At 41.6% G+C, this 20,578-nt stretch overlaps 1 protein-coding gene across 4 annotated transcripts in view; it reads left to right on the top strand.

The window, feature by feature from the left end:
• Nucleotides 1-20,578, top strand: part of AMOT (angiomotin) — a 63,021-nt gene that overhangs the window by 27,785 nt on the left and 14,658 nt on the right. For all 4 annotated transcript variants that reach the window (XM_032620479.1, XM_032620482.1, XM_032620481.1 and 1 more), the window contains 5 exons: nt 1,636-1,780; nt 2,604-2,696; nt 5,215-5,360; nt 19,235-19,384; nt 20,118-20,308. In XM_032620479.1, the coding sequence (XP_032476370.1) occupies nt 1,636-1,780; nt 2,604-2,696; nt 5,215-5,360; nt 19,235-19,384; nt 20,118-20,308 (725 nt within the window). The remainder of the gene's footprint in view (nt 1-1,635; nt 1,781-2,603; nt 2,697-5,214; nt 5,361-19,234; nt 19,385-20,117; nt 20,309-20,578) is intronic.

Here is a 20,578-nt window from a genome sequence, read left to right as displayed (position 1 = left end):
AGTTTTCACCTTCTGTGCTGCTATCTTGGTGCCATCTGCAAGGAGAAAAACACTCTCAAGTCTGCTCTTTTCTGTGGTGTAATCCTCATTTGTTTGCAGGCAGTCCTGCCTCAGGCATCATTTTGGAGCTGGGACAGGTGGAATCTAAGTTGTTTGGTAACCCCACCTTTCTCCGAGTCTCCCACGGGGGGCCTGATATTTCTCCCCATAAAGTACCCTGAGCTTTGTTAAGGAGGATAGTGGAAAGCTGAGAAGGAATGCAGAATGGTTGCAGGAGTCAAATTTTATTTGAAAATTGCTTAATAGGCCATGAGGTTTACTTATCTTATACAAATCATATGCAAATATCTCTGTGGTTGTGATATGTGCAATGAAACTCTACTGGTTCCAGAAAGACTCTGGAGTCTAATTTCTTATTTTCTTCCAGATTTGGGCTGATTCAGGGCAGGACCCTCTCTTTGAGGTTTTGTGTGTGTGTGTGTGTGTGTGTGTGTGTGTGTGTGTTTCCCTTTTACAAGATTTGCTGGGGTGTCATAAAACACAACTCTGATCATGAGTTTCTGTTAACAACTCTGATCGTGAGTTTCTGTTAAAAAATCTGTTCTGGTTTCCCACTGACTACGGGATAAAGTCCAAATGCCTGGCATTAAAGCCCTTTTATGATCTGACTCCAATCTGTCTTTGCAGCCAGATCTTACCAGCTTCCCCCTGTGTACCCCACAGCGTCCAGCCAAACGAGACTACTGGTCATTCTGGGAATGCATTCGCTCACTCAGAATAGAATACCCTTCCCCTCACCTCTGCTCATTGAAATCTGACCCAGCTTTCAGGATCCGACTCTAAATGCCACCTCCTCCCTGAAATTCTTCTCCTCTCACTTCACCCCCAAGCGGGAATAACCTCTTCCTCCCCTACACTTTATAACTTTACTCCTACTTTTCTTAATAATGTATCTTTCCCTATATTATTTTACTTGATTAGACTGAAAGCTTCTTGAGGGCAGTTATAATGTCCTCATTCATATCTACACACCCTACAGTGCTTTAAAGAGTTCTTGTAATACTTGGCCCCTGGCAAATGTTTGTTAAATTGAACTGAACTAACTACATGAGGCTGAGGCTTCGGGTTTTTAGGGTTCACCTCTCCCACTGACTTGCTCTAGAAAAGGCCGTTGAAGTCTTCTCTCTGCTAAAATGGGGAGAGGTACCCTTGTGTAGGCCAATATCATCCCGGATTGAAATAAACATATGAAAGCCCTTTGAACACTCTGCAATAACTATATACATTATTATTAATATTTTCAAAATTAAGAAATTATTATTTGGAAAGGAAAATCATTTATAACTATACTTATGAAATTTATCCTCTCTTACCACCTTCTCTGAAGGCAGAAACATGTATTTGTTTTTAACCTGAGGAAATCTCGTGACCTGGTGAGTTAATTACTGAGCTCAAAGTTGAACTTAGAAATTCTTCCAGGAAACTTTTCTCATCTGACTGTGGTATGCTTGCCTCCTGGCCATCTGTAAAGCCCTGGGAGAAGTTGTCATTAAGGATTTACATATATGTTTTCAGATCGTCTTCCCCATCAACTTCCTGTCATCATCACTATCTTTCATTTTTGTTGTTGTTCAGGTGGAGACAGAAATCCAGCGTGTCTCAGAGGCATATGAGAACCTTGTGAAGTCATCCTCCAAAAGAGAGGCCCTGGAGAAAGCCATGAGAAACAAGCTTGAGGGCGAGATTCGAAGGATGCATGACTTCAACAGGGATCTGAGAGGTGAGGGAATCACTTCTGAAGCATCAGTCAAGATGGTGAAGGGAACAATAAGGTCCTACTGTAAACAACGAGGTCCTACTGTATAGCATAGAGAAGTATATTCAATATCCTGTGATAAACCATATGAAAAAGAATATAAAAAAGAATGTATATATAAATATGTATAACTGAGTCACTTTGCTGTGCAGCAGAAATTAACACAACATTGTAAATCAACTATACTTCAATTTAAAAAAAAGGATGGTGAAGGGAAGGGCTAAGCTAAGGAGCACATGGCGAGGCTTCTAGGTCTTGTCCAGCCCACTAGGATAGTCAGCAAATTGCAGAGCATAGACCAGGCTAGGTTTTCGTGACTACAATAGTGTCTGGTCCTAAGCTTTCTTAATCAAAGTGGGATGAACTGATGTGTGAATCAGACAGTATCCCTCCCGGGTCTCCTGGACCCACTTGGCCTGTCCCCATAGTCTGTATTACCTCTCTTCCTTTCCAGGTTTAAAGATTTTGTAATAACTTTGATGATTTTTTTCCTGGTGAATGAAAGCTATCATATATTCAGGGATGGATTCCTTGGTTGGAATTTAGAAATCCGCACTAAGGTTTTGTCAGTGAGGAGTGAAAGTATTAAAGTACTCACCTCCTCCTTCCCCGTCATGGTCTAGTATGGTTTTGGGATCCACATTTGCAAACCTATATCTGTGTCACCCCTTCTTGTGTAACAAGAAGAGACAGGCTTGTTTTGCCCAAGATCACTGTTTAGAGGGCAAATAGCATGTGCTTGGAAGTTTGTCCTTAGGGCCCTGTTGATTGTCTCCAAATTCCACAGAGCGTCTAGAGACGGCCAACAAGCAGCTTGCAGAGAAAGAATATGAGGGGTCAGAAGATACCAGAAAAACCATCTCTCAGCTCTTTGCAAAAAGTAAGTCTGAAAGCTTCAGCAGCAGGTATTAATATGTGGGTGGGAGTGAGGTGTATGAAAAGGTTACACAGTTCTATTTAGCCTTCTAGAACAGCCAGGGCAGAGTGAATGTCATCTAAGGATTCTTTTTCCTGTTCAAGCATGAAGTTGGGAGATTGTGTTCTTTTCCTTCCGGCCAAGAAGGCTGCTTGCTGCAACATCTAGTCACATCAACATAACTCCTTCTGTATTGAAACAGAGAAGCCCCTTGGAATCCCTGCTTTTTGTCATGCTAGCTGAAAAGGACCTTGATAAACTTGGGGTTCCTTAATATTGAAGGGATTTATCATTGAAGGCTGCATGTGTTGGCTCTGGAAGAGATGGGATTAACATGCAGGATTAATGATTAGTGCTTAGAATACCCAACTTGTACCTGGGGCTCCCTTAAACACCCTGTATTGTATCATATCATTCCATGTTGGGGGATTGCAAGGGTAGCTGGAGGGAGACCGCTGCTAAGGCCTCAACTAGTGACTCTGGTGTGGAGTTGGAGGGTGTGGGGGAGGGCAGAGCTATGTCTTCCTCCTAATAGTGTTTCCTTTGTCTGGAAATACTCCTAGGACCCTGACAATGAATTAATCTTCTTCTTTATCGGCTCCCTAATGGACTCCACCCAGCTAGACAATGCCTCATTCTTTCCAATTGCCACAGTAAAACCAGCAATAAAAACTACACAGTGGATTGAGTCCATAGGGAGAGTGAATTTCGGGGAAAACAGATGATCTACCCTGACTCCTGCAGATGCCCATAGTTGGTATCCCCTACCCCTAGCCTCCACCAGTGTGGTTCCCAGCTGGAGGGCGCTTGGTGGGGACTTGTCAGGCCCCATCTTTGCTGGGCCTCCACATGACCCTTTCAAGTCATTCCATGCGGCTTCCAGTCAGCTTTTACAATTTGTTTGATCTTCACTTAACAATATCTCCCTCCCTTCCTGGGTTGTTCTCTTGTGCTTTGGCTTTAGAACTAGGGCTTTTTTTTTCTTCCTCATTTCCCTGAGCCTCCTGTTCCTCTGTCAGTATGTCTTAGAGAAAGGAATGTAGTTTTTCTGGTGTCATCAGTGTTTAGTGTAAATTGTTGTGAAGTTGCTTTTGCAGTGTCACAGTTACCTCGGAAGCTACTTCACTGGTGGAGAGGGTGGCAGCCTCCCAGCATAAAACAAAACAGAAAATGTATGGATTCTTGGCCCTGGATCTGCTACTTCACACTTCTCCCTGCATGGAGATGGTATTTCAGGTGTCCTAGGAGTTCTGCTGCTGGTTTATAAAATGTGGTAATTTAGTAGGTCAAATTGTATTCACAGCAGGGTGAAAGACTGTCAAATGGTTCTAGAAGGGAAAAGTGGACTCTACCTAGTAGGTGGGGAAGAGGACATGACTTTAATTTCTTTTGCCTTTGGGCGTCAACAGGACGCCACAGGGTTGGAAGTGTGTCAGGAGCCAAGAAAGCCCTCTTGAAAAGGCCCCCTAGAGAGGCCAGACCAATGCAATCCTAGGAGAAGGCCGTGTGGTACAGTATAAAAGGCTTAGAACAACCTGGCCTTAAGTGTGGGCTCCACTACTTACTCTCCAATTGTGGGACCTGGTACAAGTTACTCAAGCCCTCAGAGACTCTGTTTTCTCATATGCACGATGGAGAAGCGAATAATACAACACCTGCCGTGTATGGTTGTTCTGAGGATTAACTTAGTACAATACTCGGTATGCAATAAGTATTCAACAAATGTTTATTTCTTCCCAAGGTACATCTGAATAGATATGTAAAGTCAGAGTGGGAAGGAAGGTGAGGCTGTCCTATTAAAGTCTTTCCTACAAACTTATATATCAATGTCTTGAGAGGAAGGGCACTCTACCTCCCAATGAGAATCAAAACCTCTCATTTGAGTTTCTGGTATGAGGTCTGTCCTAGTTAAAAGGGGAGGGACCTAGAAAGGCATGAGGCATAACTACATGTGTCATGGTCATCTGTAGCTACAATGTGATCATGGATTGACCTCAGTTAGAAAATCATGTTAGTGAGTAAAGGTTTTATGCATTTTACGAAATACCATTTTTATATCAATTTAATATACTGTCATGAGGAAACAATGGGGAAAATTTGTGGAGGCTCAATTGCTCATTGGCCAAGACAAGACTGAGAAATAAAATTGAGGAGACAAGCCTACCTGTTCTTCTGACATATGTGTGTGTGTGTGTGTATGTGTATGTGTGTATATTCTTCTTTGTATAATACCTTCCACAACACTTTTTACATCTACTTTCTCACTGCTTCTGCACAACCACCATTGTTAAGTGACTTCCGAATTTATACAGCAAGTTAGTGGTAGAGCCAGTGATAAGAGTCCAGATCTTGGTGTCCTGGTTCTTGTGGCTGTGTGTGAGAACACTAGAGCGTCTAGTAATGGAGATTATTGTCAGTTTTGCTCAGGTAAGGTTTTGAGCTAGCTCTGGAATGGCAGTATTGATATTTCATGTCCCGATAGATAAGGAGAGCCAACGGGAGAAGGAGAAACTGGAAGCGGAGCTGGCCACTGCCCGTTCTACCAACGAGGACCAAAGGCGACACATTGAAATCCGAGACCAGGCCCTGAGCAACGCCCAGGCCAAGGTGGTAAAGCTGGAGGAAGAGGTATGTGTAGTTTCCTCGGGTAGCATATGAGCCTAAGGGTAGAAGAGCTGGGGAACCAAGGGCACTGGGGGCCCCCCACTTTGGCGAACTGGCAGCTGCATCATCCCCCAACAGGAAGGTGCCATCTGCTACTTCTAGTTATAACTGTGCTGATGTGAGTAGACTTTGATTTGTTTTTTCTTCTCTTCAAGTTCCTTCTTTTTGCTCCAGATTAGAAAGTCACCAAGGTCAAGGATAAATTTTCATTTGCTCATTCATATAATAAGCTAACCACCCGCCTTCCCTAAGTTCTGACTGTGTACCTAGCCCTGCCTTAAATTAAGCCTATGACAGATTTTATATATATATATATATATATATATATATATATATATACACTTACATATGTATATGTACACGTGTGTGTATGTATACATACATACACACACACACACACACACACTTTTAAGGTACTCCAAGGATGTTGAAATCAGAATGGTCCTTGTCTCCCCATGCTCAGTGGGAAGTTGGTCCTCTCAGGCAAAAAAATGAATCTTGAGGGCTATGCCTCTTGTTGGATTTATTTTGCAGATTGATTTTTGAATAGAAGCAATCTTGGGGTGCCTGGCACAGGATGGGATCCAAGGACCATTTACAGTTTATGGTAGGCCAAGAGCTCTGCCCTGGCTCTTACTGGCTAGGTTCTGGAATGTAGGTATGTGGTAGGGTGAAGTTCTCAGTTATTTGTGTGCAAGGATGGAGCCTTTCCTTGACAAATGCAAGGGCCCCCAAACTACTAAGCATCTGATTAATATGTATCTGATTACTCTCAATGTAGATGTTACTCAATTGCAACACTAAGCTGTGTTTATATGAAATAGAGGGAACTTTGCTGCTGGCCTGTCATTCATTAATCTTGGATGTCAGTTGTCATTGTATTGGAGTACTACTAGGTCTTAGATGTTTTGCACTTCAGGGAATGGGTATATTCCAGCAAAAAAATGATGCTAAAATGCAACTTGGTAAAGAAAATTTCACATCTCACTGACTTGTCTCTTCTAAAATTGGAATTGTTTTAAAAGAAAAAAATAGCCTCCATTATAAGAAGCTGAACTCTTTATAAACTTGAGATTACAAAAAAGTGTTTAGTGACCAAACCTTGAGCATTCTGGCTATTGCAGGTGAGGTATCTTTCCTACTCTCATTCATTGCCTGCTTCCTCTCCCTTAGTAAGAATGTCTAGTTCTTAAAGATCTCCCGACTTACAGATATCCTTTGATTTCTTTCGTGGGTGTTAACACACTTGTTGGAGCTATATTGTGGGCATGATTTTCTAGTAGGTGATGCCATCTAACCTATGATGTCCTTTAACCTGAATTGCTTAATTGTTAAACTTCAGGTTGTATAAAGTCAGGCTGATGTTCTGCTTCATCAGTTGTCTAGATCAGAAATACTGCCAAGTTGCTTTATTGAAAATGAGGGATACTTGTACATGCTTGGTGTCCAGGTCTTAAGAGCTTAGCACACCCTTTAGCCAGCCCTTCGCCATACCTCATATATTCCCTTCTTTTCCCTTTTTGCAAGGAAATGACAGAGTAAATTACAGGACAGGGATAAGACTGTATTCTTTTAGAGAAGGGAAAACTGAGAGACCCGCTGAGTAGTTTGCTCGTGGTCACATGGCAAGTCTTGGGCAGAGCCAGGAATAAAACTGGAATCTCATGACTCTTCATTCCCTAGACCATGCTGCCTGTCTCCCTGTCTGAATCATCCTTTGGTTCCACTCCCAAAAAGAAAATGTGGGCGCCTGTTCAGATTTAGTAACCTCTGCATCTTTTAATTTGAAAAGAAATTGCTTTACCCATTGGACCCCTGTTTTTCAACAGACTATGAGAAGCTTGTCTGGACTGCTTTGAGATTGGGGTATATAAACAGCCCCACTGCCCCTCCTGGAAGGGTGCCCCTCCAGTTGGAGATAAATGGAAACAAAGATTCTGCAACCATCTTGGTTTGCAGTGTCTGAGGGCTCAGTGGTAACTGGTTGTTAATCATGGAAATAGTATACTTGTACGGAGAGGATCTTAATCTGTAGTTCCCACCAGGCAGCCCTCACTGAAACAGTTGCCTGACATATATTTCTGACTTCAGACTTCTGAGGCTTTTCTGGGAATTTGTTCCAGAGATTTTTAGTCATTTTCCAAGGCCCTGCTCCAAAATATGTAGATTTACAATTTAAAGAAGAAGCTCTAAATATTGGGCTAGGATTGAATGATGGCATCTAGTGGTCAGAGATATCTCACATGAACTCATCAATTATTGTTAATTTTTTAGTCCTCATCCAACCTGTCCTTTTGCATGGAGTCTAGTTGTTGGGAAATTCTGAGTTGCTGTTGCTAAAGGAGGCGGAACCTTTGATGGGGAGAGCAAGCTTCTACCCAGTGGAATCAGAGGCAGAGGCCATGTAATGCCTTCCAGACTCTCAAGCCAGATCACCTCTAGCACATATAGGGGCTTTAAACCACATCTCAGGGAAAATCCACAGATTCCTATTTTCCTTTTCATTTTAGTAGCCTATCAGAGCTGAGTCTGCTCCTGGGTGGTATTTGTCCTATCTTCTCCATAATATTCAAAGGAAAACATTCCTTTCCTTTATCTTCAAAGACAGGAATTGATAACTGAAGTTTTGCTTTTTTGCTGTGACTCAACCCTCACTAGGTCTCATTTTTCCTGGGGTAAAATTTTTAAGTACAGAACGTTTAGGAGGTATTTAAGGTGAGTAGGTAGCCCTGGAACTAATCTAGTAAGGTTTCTTCATTGTGATTCCTTCACAAAATTAGTGAGCATTTCTAAATCAATAAGAGTATTCACAAATAGAAAATATATCCCTCTATCTGTTGGAGATGGCTCAAGTCAGGTCATGTTGGAAGGCAGAGGGATATGTCAGATGCCTGCCTATGTCTCATAGAAACAGATAATTTAGTTATGGCTTACAAATGGCACCATGCATTTTCCTTAGAAGTTCTTCTAGGGAAAACCTCTCTAGTCTACTTAGCAAATGAGAATTAGGGGAACTTTTCCAAATTAAGCCTTTATTCTAGGGAGTATTTTCTTAGCCTACTAAGTGCAAGGCCACTCAGGTTTAACTATTTTGCGTTGCATCAAGATGGTCAGGTTGACACATATATTGACTCATTATGTTGTACACCCGAAACTCATGCAATGTTACAAGTCATTTATATCTCAATAAAAAAAAAAAAGATGGTTAGGGAACGGTTATGACTACTTTAATGGTCTGAAGACTCTTGCATATATTTATGTCTTTCTCTTTACAAGGTCCTCATTTAGATACTTTTCCTAAAATCCATTCCATCTTTTTAATCCTATTAAGTCTTTTGCCCATGACACTCAACATTCACTGTGCTCTAAGCTCTATACAGAAATGGTGCCTCAGGCTTACAGAGAACTTTCTCCTGCAATCGCAACTTCCTTCCTCTTCCAAGTTCAGCACAGATTCTCTCACAGACCCTGCTCTGCTGACATCGAGGGATACGGTATCTTGCTGAGAAGGGGATAGCACTCTAAAGAGCAGACCTGTTTTTTGGTGATTCACTATAATCCAGGTCTTGCCACCAATCTACAGCTTATGCAGCAGGAAGCTGGCTGGCGTAAATGGTGCCTTTCCATCCCTGCCCTTATCTTTCGGGACACGTAGGTCCTGTTGAAGTGGAGGTTCATTAAACTCCAAGTCAAAAGAATTCTGTGTCCTACAGCAACCATGGTATTCTCCCATTCAAAGAGACCTCCCTCTGCCCCCCACTAATTTGACCTCACTGGAGAGTTTTGACAGATGCCTGGCATATCCACTCACAAGGCTCAAGGCAGCCCAGGCTTCTGGCCGGCTGCTGTCTTATGATGATCCAGAGCCGAGCCACTGCTTGGGTAATTGTTTCAGGGATGGTGGGAAAAAGGCCCTGGCAAGATCAAAGAGGGAAGATGCTGCGGGTGGGCTGCTTACTGAGCAGAGTGCATAGGAAGGGATAGAGCGAAATGTGGGAGGGCTGGCAGAAAGAGCCAGTGAGCCTTGTTCTTTGGCTTTAGGCTAGATTGACAGCCACAGAGATTCAGGGGAAAAAAGGACCCAAGTGTTAACCTTTTCTCAACTGCAATGTCTGGTGCAGACATTTAGACATTGCAGTGAAATCTCTTAGTGGCAGTGCATTTTCCAGAGTCATTTTGCCACTCCTCTCAATTCTCCAAAACTAAATTCATATTGTTTCACCTCATTTCCACCATTATTCTTCATGGTTCATATTTTCTCTTATTTCTAGATCTCTTGCCATTTATTTGATTTGTCTCTTTGGTTTTAGAGATACATGATTTTCTGTTATCACACCTATCCACACAGCACCATAACTAGTCTCCTTCTTTCCCAATATTAGAGGAAGATGTCCTAGGCATAGACATTTATATGTCTAATCCAAAATAATCCTCAAACAGTAGGATTTTGTTGGTATAGGTAAAACTCATACAATTGTTATAATGGATTATAAATGTGATAGAAGATCTGAGGGTATGAATTATGTGTGCATTGAGAGTATTGATAGGAATTCAGATAAAATACATATCTACCCAGGAATCTTCCAGAGTATTCTGTTGACTTATTTGAAGGGCATTTCATCTAAGGATGACTTTTCCCATATTTATGGCAGCATATTTTCTTTGAAGTAGGTATTGCTCCACTCAGTATAAGAAATTATGTTCCCCACCCCCAATAGAGGTGGAGCTACTTCTCAAAGCTTGATTTTCTCAGTTTTTCCTATGATTTTGGCTTTTGAAATTCCCAAATTGAAAGTCTTGTGTATTTTTCTTTAGCCTCCTTAAGAGAATGAACTCCATTCCCTTGGTAGAAAGTTTCTAGGCGTGGTTTTTTTTTTTTTTTTACTCTTCAATTCTTTTAATATCTACCAGTAGACCACAGCTTCTTGGCAGTGGACACAGGCAACTTGCTAATACCAGGGTAGTGTTACCAAATTGCTTCAGAGGGAAATCTTACTTGGAGCCGTGGGCTCCTGGGCAAGGCTAAATAAGATCAAATGGAAATCACTGAAGGCTCATGGAGTAACATATAACTTAGTTGTATGAAGGAGAGGAGCAAAGAAAGTACACTTCAGTTGTGACATTTGTGACACCATAAGTGTTTGGAGTTCTGGGTGATAGAAGGGAAGATGAAAACCAGACATAATGAAGGATGGCCTCTGTGAAACTGGACTTAGTTCTGTATTATTGGTCTCAATGTCCTTTAGTCATCAGAGTGTGGGTATATGTTGGTGTTCATCTACCTAATAATAGTAGCCCGCCCCCTCTATCCATATTATATATTTTTATTATTTATTAAGACTTTACTTTTTTAGGGCAGTTTTATGTTCACAGCAAAATTGAGGGACAGGTACAGAGACTTCCCCATATACTCATTGCTGCCACATATGCACAGCCTCCCCTGTTATCACCTTCCCCCACCAGAGGGGTACATTCGTTACAGCTGATGAACCTACATTGACACATAATCACCCGAAGTCCATAGTGTACATTAGGGTTCACTCTTGGTAGTATACATTCTGTGGGTTTGGTAAATGTATGTAATTATATGTATACATCATTATGGTATCATACAGAATATTTTCACTGTGCTAAAAATCCTCTGTGTTCTGCCTATTCATTCCTACCATGTATTTTTAACCTTTCAAAAATATTTCCAAATACTTACTACATCCCCACAATGAAGCTTGGAAGTTTCAGTAGAGTAGGAAATTAAAGTGCAGACAGTTTATACAGTTAGTAATACATCTAGAAGAAAACCCAGATCTCTTAATTCCAAAATATCCTATACTATGCTTTGTCTGCCAGTGAATAAATGGAGAAGGTCGATGATTAAATCACTTCCTTACAAATGGCTGAGACAAATGGGTAGCTTTAGGGGCCCTAGAGGTAATTTTGTGTATAGCCATCCTTGAAAAAATAAATTTGAAAGACATCTGCAGTTGTTGGAAGGAGGGAAGAGATGCCATCACGTGGTATTCATTTGCAGGGATCAGATTTTCCTGAGTCAGAAGGGGGTTAAGAGATCTGCCAAATGCTTGGGAATGGGTTCAAATTATTGCAGAAGTGCAATGGAAAAACATGATTGATTGAGCTCAAGAGTATTTGCTCTATTCTTCAATAGGTTGCCTTCCTGCTGTTCTTCCTCCCAATTTTATGACTCCCCTTTAAAAACTTATCTCTTAATAGGAATGATCTGAAACCCTTATCTTGACTTTCCAAGCAAAGTGAATACATTTATGAATGTGTGTGTTTATTATTTTTATATTTTCACTGTTACAGCTAAGCTATGCTCATTCTTGTTTTTGTATTTGACAGTTATTTAATATTAACTGGTCACCAAGAGTGTAGTGAAAAATGAACTAGATCTAGAACCTAAGAGAGATATGAAGGAAAATAGAGGGCCCTATCCTCAAGTGGCTTATGGGGTACTGCCCTTCAATGGGGCACAGACTTTGTCTTGCCTCCCATTGCATCACTACTGCTCTCAGATGTAGAATAGGGCCTGATGTGTGATAAACATTTAGTAAATATCTGTTGAATGAATGAATCCACACTTGAACAAAATCTTATAAAATGACTGCTAATAGAGTGCACGTTATAAGAGGCTCTAGGGAAAAGCAGCGGTCAGGGTCAGGTAAGATTATTCAGGAAGAACTCCTTGAGAGTTTACTGATATGGTGAGGAAGGATGAAGAAATGATCAGACTAATACAAAGGTTGATCATTTGCATAGTAGGCCTGGTAGAATTGTAAGGCAGTAGGAGCCTAGAACATTGACAAAGGCATTTCTAAGAGGCATATCTAGGATGGACAGGGGACAATGAGACAGTAGATAGGGGGGTGAATTGAAAAATACCAAGTGGTTTAAAATATGGATGAGAAAGAATAGCTGTGGTCTAAAGAAGTGAGAGAGGAGGTGTAAAGTTGCCTTCGATATATAGTAGGTACCTAATCAATAGTAGTTCAGTGGATGTGCTAGCAGTAGATTGCTTTTGTTCTTAAATAAGGCAGTGCCATAACGTTCTACTTGAGCAAGTCTGTTATAGCAATTGTATGTCAGATGGACTGACTGTGCGTGTGTGTGTGTGTGTGTGTGTGTGTGTATTCATCTGTGCATATGTGCTTGTGTGTAGATGGGAGAGGGCAACAAAGTAAGAAGATCTATTAGGTTATTATTCTAATCATTTAGTTGTGAAATAAGGACTTAAACTATGTAGGCTATGAAAATATAAGGAAATGAAAGAATATGAGAGATGTTATTTAAAATTAAGATATAGTGACAGATTGGATATGGTGGTCAAAGGAAAGAGGGAAGAAAGGACAATAATTCCAAGATTTGGAGACTGGAAAAACAGGACAAATGATTATAATGGCTGAACTATTGAAGGGATATCAGTTTGGATAAAGATGAAAGCACATTGGGGCACATTGGGGCACATTGTTTCAGAGTGAGAAATCTTGCCCTCAGCTAGGGGTCCGTGACTAAAGAGAGTCATAATAACATTAAAATATGAATATAAGCAGTTGTGAGAATTGTGGCATGAAGGAAATCTCCAGTAGTGCTGAAGTGGAGAGCAAGGTTTCTCAACCTCAGCATTATTGACATTCGGGGCCAGATAATTCTTTGGTGATAGTGACGGAGGAGGCTGTCCTGTGCATGGTGGGGTTGTTGAGCAGTATCCTTGGCTTCCAGTCACAAGATACCGATAGCAACCTACCCCCAGATGTAACAACCAAAAATGTCTCCACACATTGCTAAATGTTCCCTGGGGATAAAATCACCCCCAGTTAAGAACCATCAGTATAGAGGTAAAAGAGTAAACTACCATAGATTGGACCTTTGGGGTATAGCAGGAGATGGGGATGAAATTGGAAGGGAAGGTGGGTCTAAAAGATCAAGACAGAAAGTAAGAATGATTTAAGGAACCATGTTAGGAGAACACAGGTTTAGGGAAGCTAGGGAAGGGGGGTTTTGACAGGTTTTTGAAAATTGGCATTTGGTAAGAAAATTTAAATGGATGGAATGAGTTCCCCCATTCACTGAGTATCTAGAGGGAACTCGGTTCTGTCTCCTTCTAGAGATCTGTGGGTACTTGTCTCTACACCAGAACCACTACCTTGGCTTTAGAAACTTTTCAAGTGAACTTTCACTTCCTTGAACACTAAAGGCATAGAAAAATAAATCATCTAGGATCCTATGGAGAGTACACACCTTATGTGATCTGTCTCTTACATGTACATACACACAAACGAAGGCAGGACTTTTATGGGTTTTTTTTTACCTCCAAGAATATGCCTATACAGATTTCTAGGATCCCATTTTGTCCAGTCCCCTTAGTTACTGGTCAGTGTTGAAGATGAAAAGGGGAAGCTTAGATTCATAAAATATTTGTGAATTGAAAGACTATTAGATAGACATCTGCCTATCCTACTGTTGCTGTTTTTTTGTTGCTTTTTCTAAACTTCTTAAAACCTAGTGGGCAAGGCGTTCCTAAGAGAGAGAATGCCATATCCAAAGGCAATGAGGGCTAAAATACAAGGGGGTCCTCGGGAACCTAAAGTTATTTAACCATGCTGAAGTGTCAAGTGTGAAAAGATGATGGAGTGAGGTAAGATGGGAAGCCCACTCTTTAGGGCAAAAAGACAAAGCACAAGAACATATATACAGTAGACCCTTGAACAACACTGGTTTGAACTGTGTGAATCCACTTATATGCAGACATTTTCAGTAGTAAATACTATAGTACTACACGATCTGCCATTGGTTGAATCCCTGGATATGGAACTGTGGATATGGAGGAACCGCATATATGGAGGGCTGACTATAAAGTTATACATGGATTTTCAACTGCAGGGAGGGTCAGCACCCCTAACCCCCGTGCTGTTCAAGGGTCAACTGGATATTCATATGTATCTTCAAAGATGTAACAGTCTTTTCTTTGAAATTTTTATGTAGAACCCTCATTGTAAAACACATAAAAGTGGAGCCACTTGATACAACTCACCCATTGTAGTGGCTTCTGAAGCACTCCTTAGAACACTAGGACTGTGGAACACAGTTTGAAAATCACTCCAAGGGCTGGCACCTTATCTATAAAGGACCAGATAGTATATATTTTCAGTTAGTACATATTTTCAGTTTTGTGGACCGTAGAGTTTCTTTTGCAACTGCAACTGCTCAACTCTGCCATTATGGCAGGGAGGCAGCCCTAACCAATAGGTAAATGAATGGGCATGGCTGGATTTGGCCCACTGCTGACCATTTTGGTTTGCTGACCCCCCAAAACCCCCATCATTTTTTTTTAACAAATGGGGACTCTGAGGCTGAGAACAGGGAAGCAAATTACTATTAAAAACAGAGCTAAGACAAGAACCCAAGTCTCCTGATTGCCGCCTTGTTCCTTTACCTTTCAATTTGCTGTCAAATAGAAATTCCTGGTGTGTGTGTGTGTGTGTGTGTGTGTGTGTGTGCGCGCGCGCGCATGTGTGTGTGGCAGGGAATGAGCTCTGCCTAAGTGTCTTTAGTTAAACAGTACCTTTGACTATAGGTAAAGTATCTCTCACAAAGTGGAGGTGCCCTCTAAATCGTGTCATTTTGAGAGAATATGGTGTCCTTGCAGCTACTCAGTACTCTCTTCTAATTGTATCTCCAATGAAAGGCCTTGCCCTATAAAGATATCTGAAGCTCGGGGCTTCCCTGGTGGCGTAGTGGTTGAGAGTCCGCCTGCCGATGCAGGGGACACGGGTTCGTGCCCCAGTCCGGGAAGATCCCATATGCCACGGAGCAGCTGGGCCCGTGAGCCATGGCCGCTGAGCCTGAACGTCTGGAGCCTGTGCTCCGCAACGGGAGAGGCCACAACAGTGAGAGGCCCGCGTACCGCAAAAAAAAAAAAACAAAAAAAAGATATCTGAAGCTCTGTTGCATGAAGGGTTTGAGGCCTAGTGTTATATGTCTTCCTGGGGAAAAATAGCTGTGTTTTTAATGTCTTAATTGGTGTGTTAATTAGAGTTATTGAGATAATGAGAACCATGTCAAGGCTATCTGGAATGAATGTTCAATGTTGAGAGGACTAGAGTATGTGTGACTTGGGATTAACTTTTTCTTTAAAAAAGAAAACTCTGTGCACTTTTTGTGCCGGACACTCTACTAAGCACTTCATTTGTTATCTCATTTGCTCCTTTTAGAGGTATATCAAATTATCATCATCTCTATGTTATGTATGAATGAGTAAAGGGAAGTTCAGGGAGATTAAGTAGCTTTCCTCAGGTTGCATACCTAGTAAGTGGGGAGCCAACATTTGGACTGGGGTAGCCTGAGGCCAGAGCTCATGACCTTAACAATTTTACTGTATGGCCTCTCTCTTTACCTAGAAGGAACCATTGACATTTCTGATGGCATTGAAAGGTGAAGTTGGGGATCTAGGATGTCTTAATTACTGAGCTAACATTTGAGGAACTTAGCACAGGAGATAAGTTTATAGAAGAGAGGCAGAAAAGGGGATTTACCATAATGAAGGAAAAAGTGAAACATATAAAGTTCAGGATAGTACAGGTGTTAATAAGCCGCATAGACCTTTGTTCTTTTCTATGTATAGATGAGATCTAGAAAACATAGAATATGTAACTTAGAAGATAGCCTACTTTGTGGATTGCATCTTTATAGGGTCTTGCACTGGTAGCTTCCAACAGTTGTCCTTTTGTACCCTAAATTACCTAGGTATTAAGCATTTACTAGGTGATCTTGGTGTTTATGGCTGAGCTGCACTTTTTCTTGGTCCTGTATATGGGTATTGTGATTCACAATTGGACATAAAGTTAAGAGATTCGTTAGGGAAGATGTAAAAGTTTCCCTCAGAGAAAACTATGATAGGCAAAGTGTTTGGTGAATTTTTAAATTATCTGGAAAAATTCCTGGGGATTTGGATATTATGTTGTAAAATTTTCTCTCTTATTAAAATAGTTATTTTGGGGACTTTAATGTCCGTGACTCTTGGTTTTAATATCTGCAAATGTCCTTGATTTTCCATACTACTAGATTGTTATTTGGATCTGCTGACATAATAGATTGGCACTTTGCACAATAAAAAAAAGATATGCAAAAAAAAAGGAAGTAGAAGAATTGTGCCAACAATAGAGGTCCTGGTACCTTGTGGAAAATCATCCCAGTGGCAAAGCATGATGGGATTTTCCTTGGCCTGGTTTGTGGAAGTTGTCTGACTTGTGTGACTATCCTCAGCCAACTCAGAAAACTCTCTGGGCCTTTATTGCTTTTCCCTTCCAGACAGTTGGCTCAGTGACTTCCACTGCTGGGGATTCCTTAGCTAAGACACTGAGGATTCCTTTCTCAAGAAGGGCAGGGCATAGAGAAATACACCTAGTCCTGACTGCTTATTTTTCAGTTCTCTGAGCTTACGTTGCAGTACTTTACCATCAAGGCAAGAACTGCATACTATCTAACTAATTGCCTTTAAGTATAACTCCTGTAAGCCTCAGTAATTATAGTTAACACTGTCTGCATTAACATCGCACTGCTCCCCTAGGGTTTTCAGAGCGATTCACAAATAAGTGCATTCAACTTTAAATAGCTCATCAGGATTATAGAACCCAAAAGGCAAAGGATAGAGGATATTTCCTGCTCTCCAGTTATTCAAAGCTTAGCAAATAGGAAGGCAGAGGCATCCATGGCCTAAAGGTCTTGATTGCCCTAGTCAGTGTTATTACAAATAGCCGCATTTCCCAGGAAAGAAAGGTTTAAGCTTATCGAGAGGATGAGAATGGCAATTTTTGTTTCTTTTATTAACTAGGGAAAGGTCTAATGGATAAAAACATTTAGACTTATAACTCACCTCAACTGGTTTACAAGGCTAGATTGAACTAGGCCTTGGAATGAAAGGAAATGTCAAGAAGTGTAGCACGAATTTTTAAAGTTTTCCCAGTCACCTAGGCAAGGCATAATGCAAGTCTGGTAGGAAAATATAAGTTTTCTTCCACCTAGAGAAGGTTCAGCAATTCTAATTTGGAGAGAGAGCAGTTATAAGACAAGGAGAGTTTCCCCATTAGCACATGCCATTGCTGTCTGAGTGGACATTCTAGAGAGCAGTGATTTGGACCCATTACCACGAAGGTCTTACCTGGTTTCTGCAATGAGGGTGTCAGGTTGGTTCTGCTGCTCTGGCCCCAGCTAAATGGATGTGGGCAGTGCTGGTAAAGTGGGTAACCTCTTACATTGCAACTGTCTATCTAGGTATCTCAAGGGCTTGAGAATTTGTTGGAAAGTTAGAGTTGAGCTGAATTCTTGAATTTCCTTTGGACCATGTTATCAATAATATTTTCACATTTAAATCTTAATAATGAGAGTATCCCTAACCGCAGGTTTCACGAAAATAATAATAACAGATGTGACCAGCTTGGAAGAATTTCTACTTTAGAAAGAGTCCATGCGTTGATTTTATTAGCAAGAGAGGCACCCGCACAAGTATTATAGGTATGAAGAAGCACCATATGCTCATTCCTAACAATTTGGGAAGGCTGCACTTTCCCCTATCTTCTTAGGTGTTGAAGGTATGTATGCCTTCTTTAAAAAGCTCTGAAATGCTCTTCATTCCTTCATTTCAACGGAGTCGGGGATTTACCATGATGGAATTTGCCTTGGAAGTTACAAGGGTACAAAGAACTCAAACTCTTAGTCCCAACCTGCTTCTATCTTTGTTTTTGGTTATGGTTCATAAGCTTGCAAAGAGGAAGAATCATATTTGATCTCATTTAGTCTTAGATTTGATTCATTACTTTGCATCTTTAGATATCTTTAAAGGTCCCAGAGTGATAGTTGAGAGATTACGGTCCAATGTTATCAACTCAGGCTCATGAGTGAGGCAGAAATCACGAGTGACCCGTGTTCTTGTAATAAGAACTGGGGGTGGGGGGCAGTGCTGGTCAATAAAGAGACTAAAGATGAACCATTGCATGGCAGCTTCACTGTTTTTTTTTTTTTTTTTTTTTTTGGCTACACCGCGTCTTAGTTGCAGCATGCGGGATCTTCATTGCGGCACGCGGGACCATTAGTTGCGGCCTGAGGGATCTAGTTCCCTGACCGGGTATCGAACCCATGCCTCCCGCATTGGGAGCGCAGAGTCTTAACCACTGGACCACCAGGGAAGTCCCAGCAGCTTCACTTTTGAGGGGCAGAAACATTCCAGGAGAGCAGTGATGATTACATTGAGTAATTACCAGGACTGTAGAGTTCAGAAAGACAATTCTGGCCTCCCTCTGCGTGCAGCAGTTGACCACCCTTTTTCTCTCACTTGGAGAGGAGACAGCTATATAAAGTGGGTAGGCTTCCTTTCCATTCCGAATTAAACTCTTCTCCCTGGAGAGCCCCCCTTTTATTTTTTTAGCATTTCCCTACTATAATGACCAAAGTAAGATATACCCTCTCCCAGAATATTACAGTTTATAGAGTGAAGAAGAGCAGAGGTGAGGACATCCATCCATAAATGGGAATCTTAAGAGCTTGCCATCTAAGACAGACTCTACTGATAGAAATAGACTTGGGGGAAACATAGAGATGGGGAAGGAGGGAGAGATGAAAAAGGAGCTCCTAATTCCTATCCCTTGAGACATTATCTGTATGGTAAATACAAGGCAGCCCGATACTCATGAAGGACCTTCTTGCCATTCATGCTTTTCTGGAGCTGGACAGGAAGAGATCTAAACACAAGGCTGGATTTGGGGGCTGTATAACTGACCCTGTTGTTCTCTTTCCTTCTATCTTGTAATTCTCCCAACCTGGATTTTCAGCTGAAAAAGAAGCAAGTGTACGTAGATAAGGTGGAAAAGATGCAGCAAGCTCTTGTACAGCTCCAGGCAGCGTGTGAAAAACGAGAGCAGCTGGAGCACCGTCTCCGGACACGACTGGAGAGAGAACTGGAATCCCTCCGAATCCAGCAGGTATAGAGAACTTCAAGAAAATGAGATTGCTCCTGATTGCTTATTTGTCAGATAGTGTCTGACATGAGAATCCAAAAACACACTCTTACTCATCTTCAGGTTTTTTGCCCCAACTGATCTTACTCCAGAGCGCCTCCCAATTGTAAAGATGAAGTTGGCTTCCTTAGCTTCCTACCGCAACAAAATCCTTAATGCCTATTATCTTGCACGTTTTGTTTTCATATGAACCCCAGAAACAGTAGGCCCTATAAGAAGTGAAGACACTATACAGATACACTCCTGGACGTTTTAGGATTGGAAATGGTCTTTAGAATCATTTGGCCATACATCACCTCATTTTTAGATGAGAGAAAATCAAGACCCAGGAAAGGTGGCATGACTCCCTTAAGGTCACACAACAAGTTTAGGGGCAAGGCAGAGACCAAATCCTAGATTTTTAATTTCCGTATCTATGAAGAACCATGCTGGCCGGCAGGGCTAGTGATTTTTAAACCATCGATCCACTTTCTGAGCAGCACGACCATTTGACATGGCAGGCTCCTTTCGTGATCGAGAGTCTCATACTCAAGCCCGAGGTAGAAAGTCCTATGAATTCCCGTTGCTTCTGAATCGGAATCCAAACTGAAGTGGCTTGGGCAGTAATCCTTTCCAAAAATAAGGGCTCTTCAAATGGGACTCAGCCACTGTGGTCCTAACTCATTAACATCTGGGGTCTCGGCATCTCCTCCAACAGCGCCAGGGCAACTCTCAGCCCACCAATGTTTCAGAATACAATGCCGCTGCACTGATGGAGCTGCTTCGTGAGAAGGAGGAGAGGATCCTGGCCCTGGAAGCTGACATGACTAAGTGGGAGCAGAAGTATTTAGAGGAGAATGTGATGAGACATTTTGCTCTGGATGCTGCGGCCACCGTAGCTGCTCAGAGGTAAGTAGCTGGCTGGTAGAGTCCCTGAATGAAGGGCAGGGGTGGTGTGGAGAACAGAAAAGTGACTGATGAATAGACTTTCCAGTGTCTTTTTGCCCATAAGGTTCTGTTTCTTTTTTCTCAGTTTCTGCTTAAGTGTGTGGTTTTTGTTTTTTTTCAATCTGGTTACGCAGAGACTGAACAACTGTGGGGCAGAGGGTCCAGGATTTGTAAATTAAAGTTACTGACGAGCTTACTGGAATCATAGTTCAGCTTTCTTCAGGAGGCAGA

Source organism: Phocoena sinus, chromosome X, assembly GCF_008692025.1.
Source record: "Phocoena sinus isolate mPhoSin1 chromosome X, mPhoSin1.pri, whole genome shotgun sequence".
NCBI classification, from domain to species: domain Eukaryota; kingdom Metazoa; phylum Chordata; class Mammalia; order Artiodactyla; family Phocoenidae; genus Phocoena; species Phocoena sinus.
This window is presented reverse-complemented; position numbering and strand designations above follow the sequence as displayed.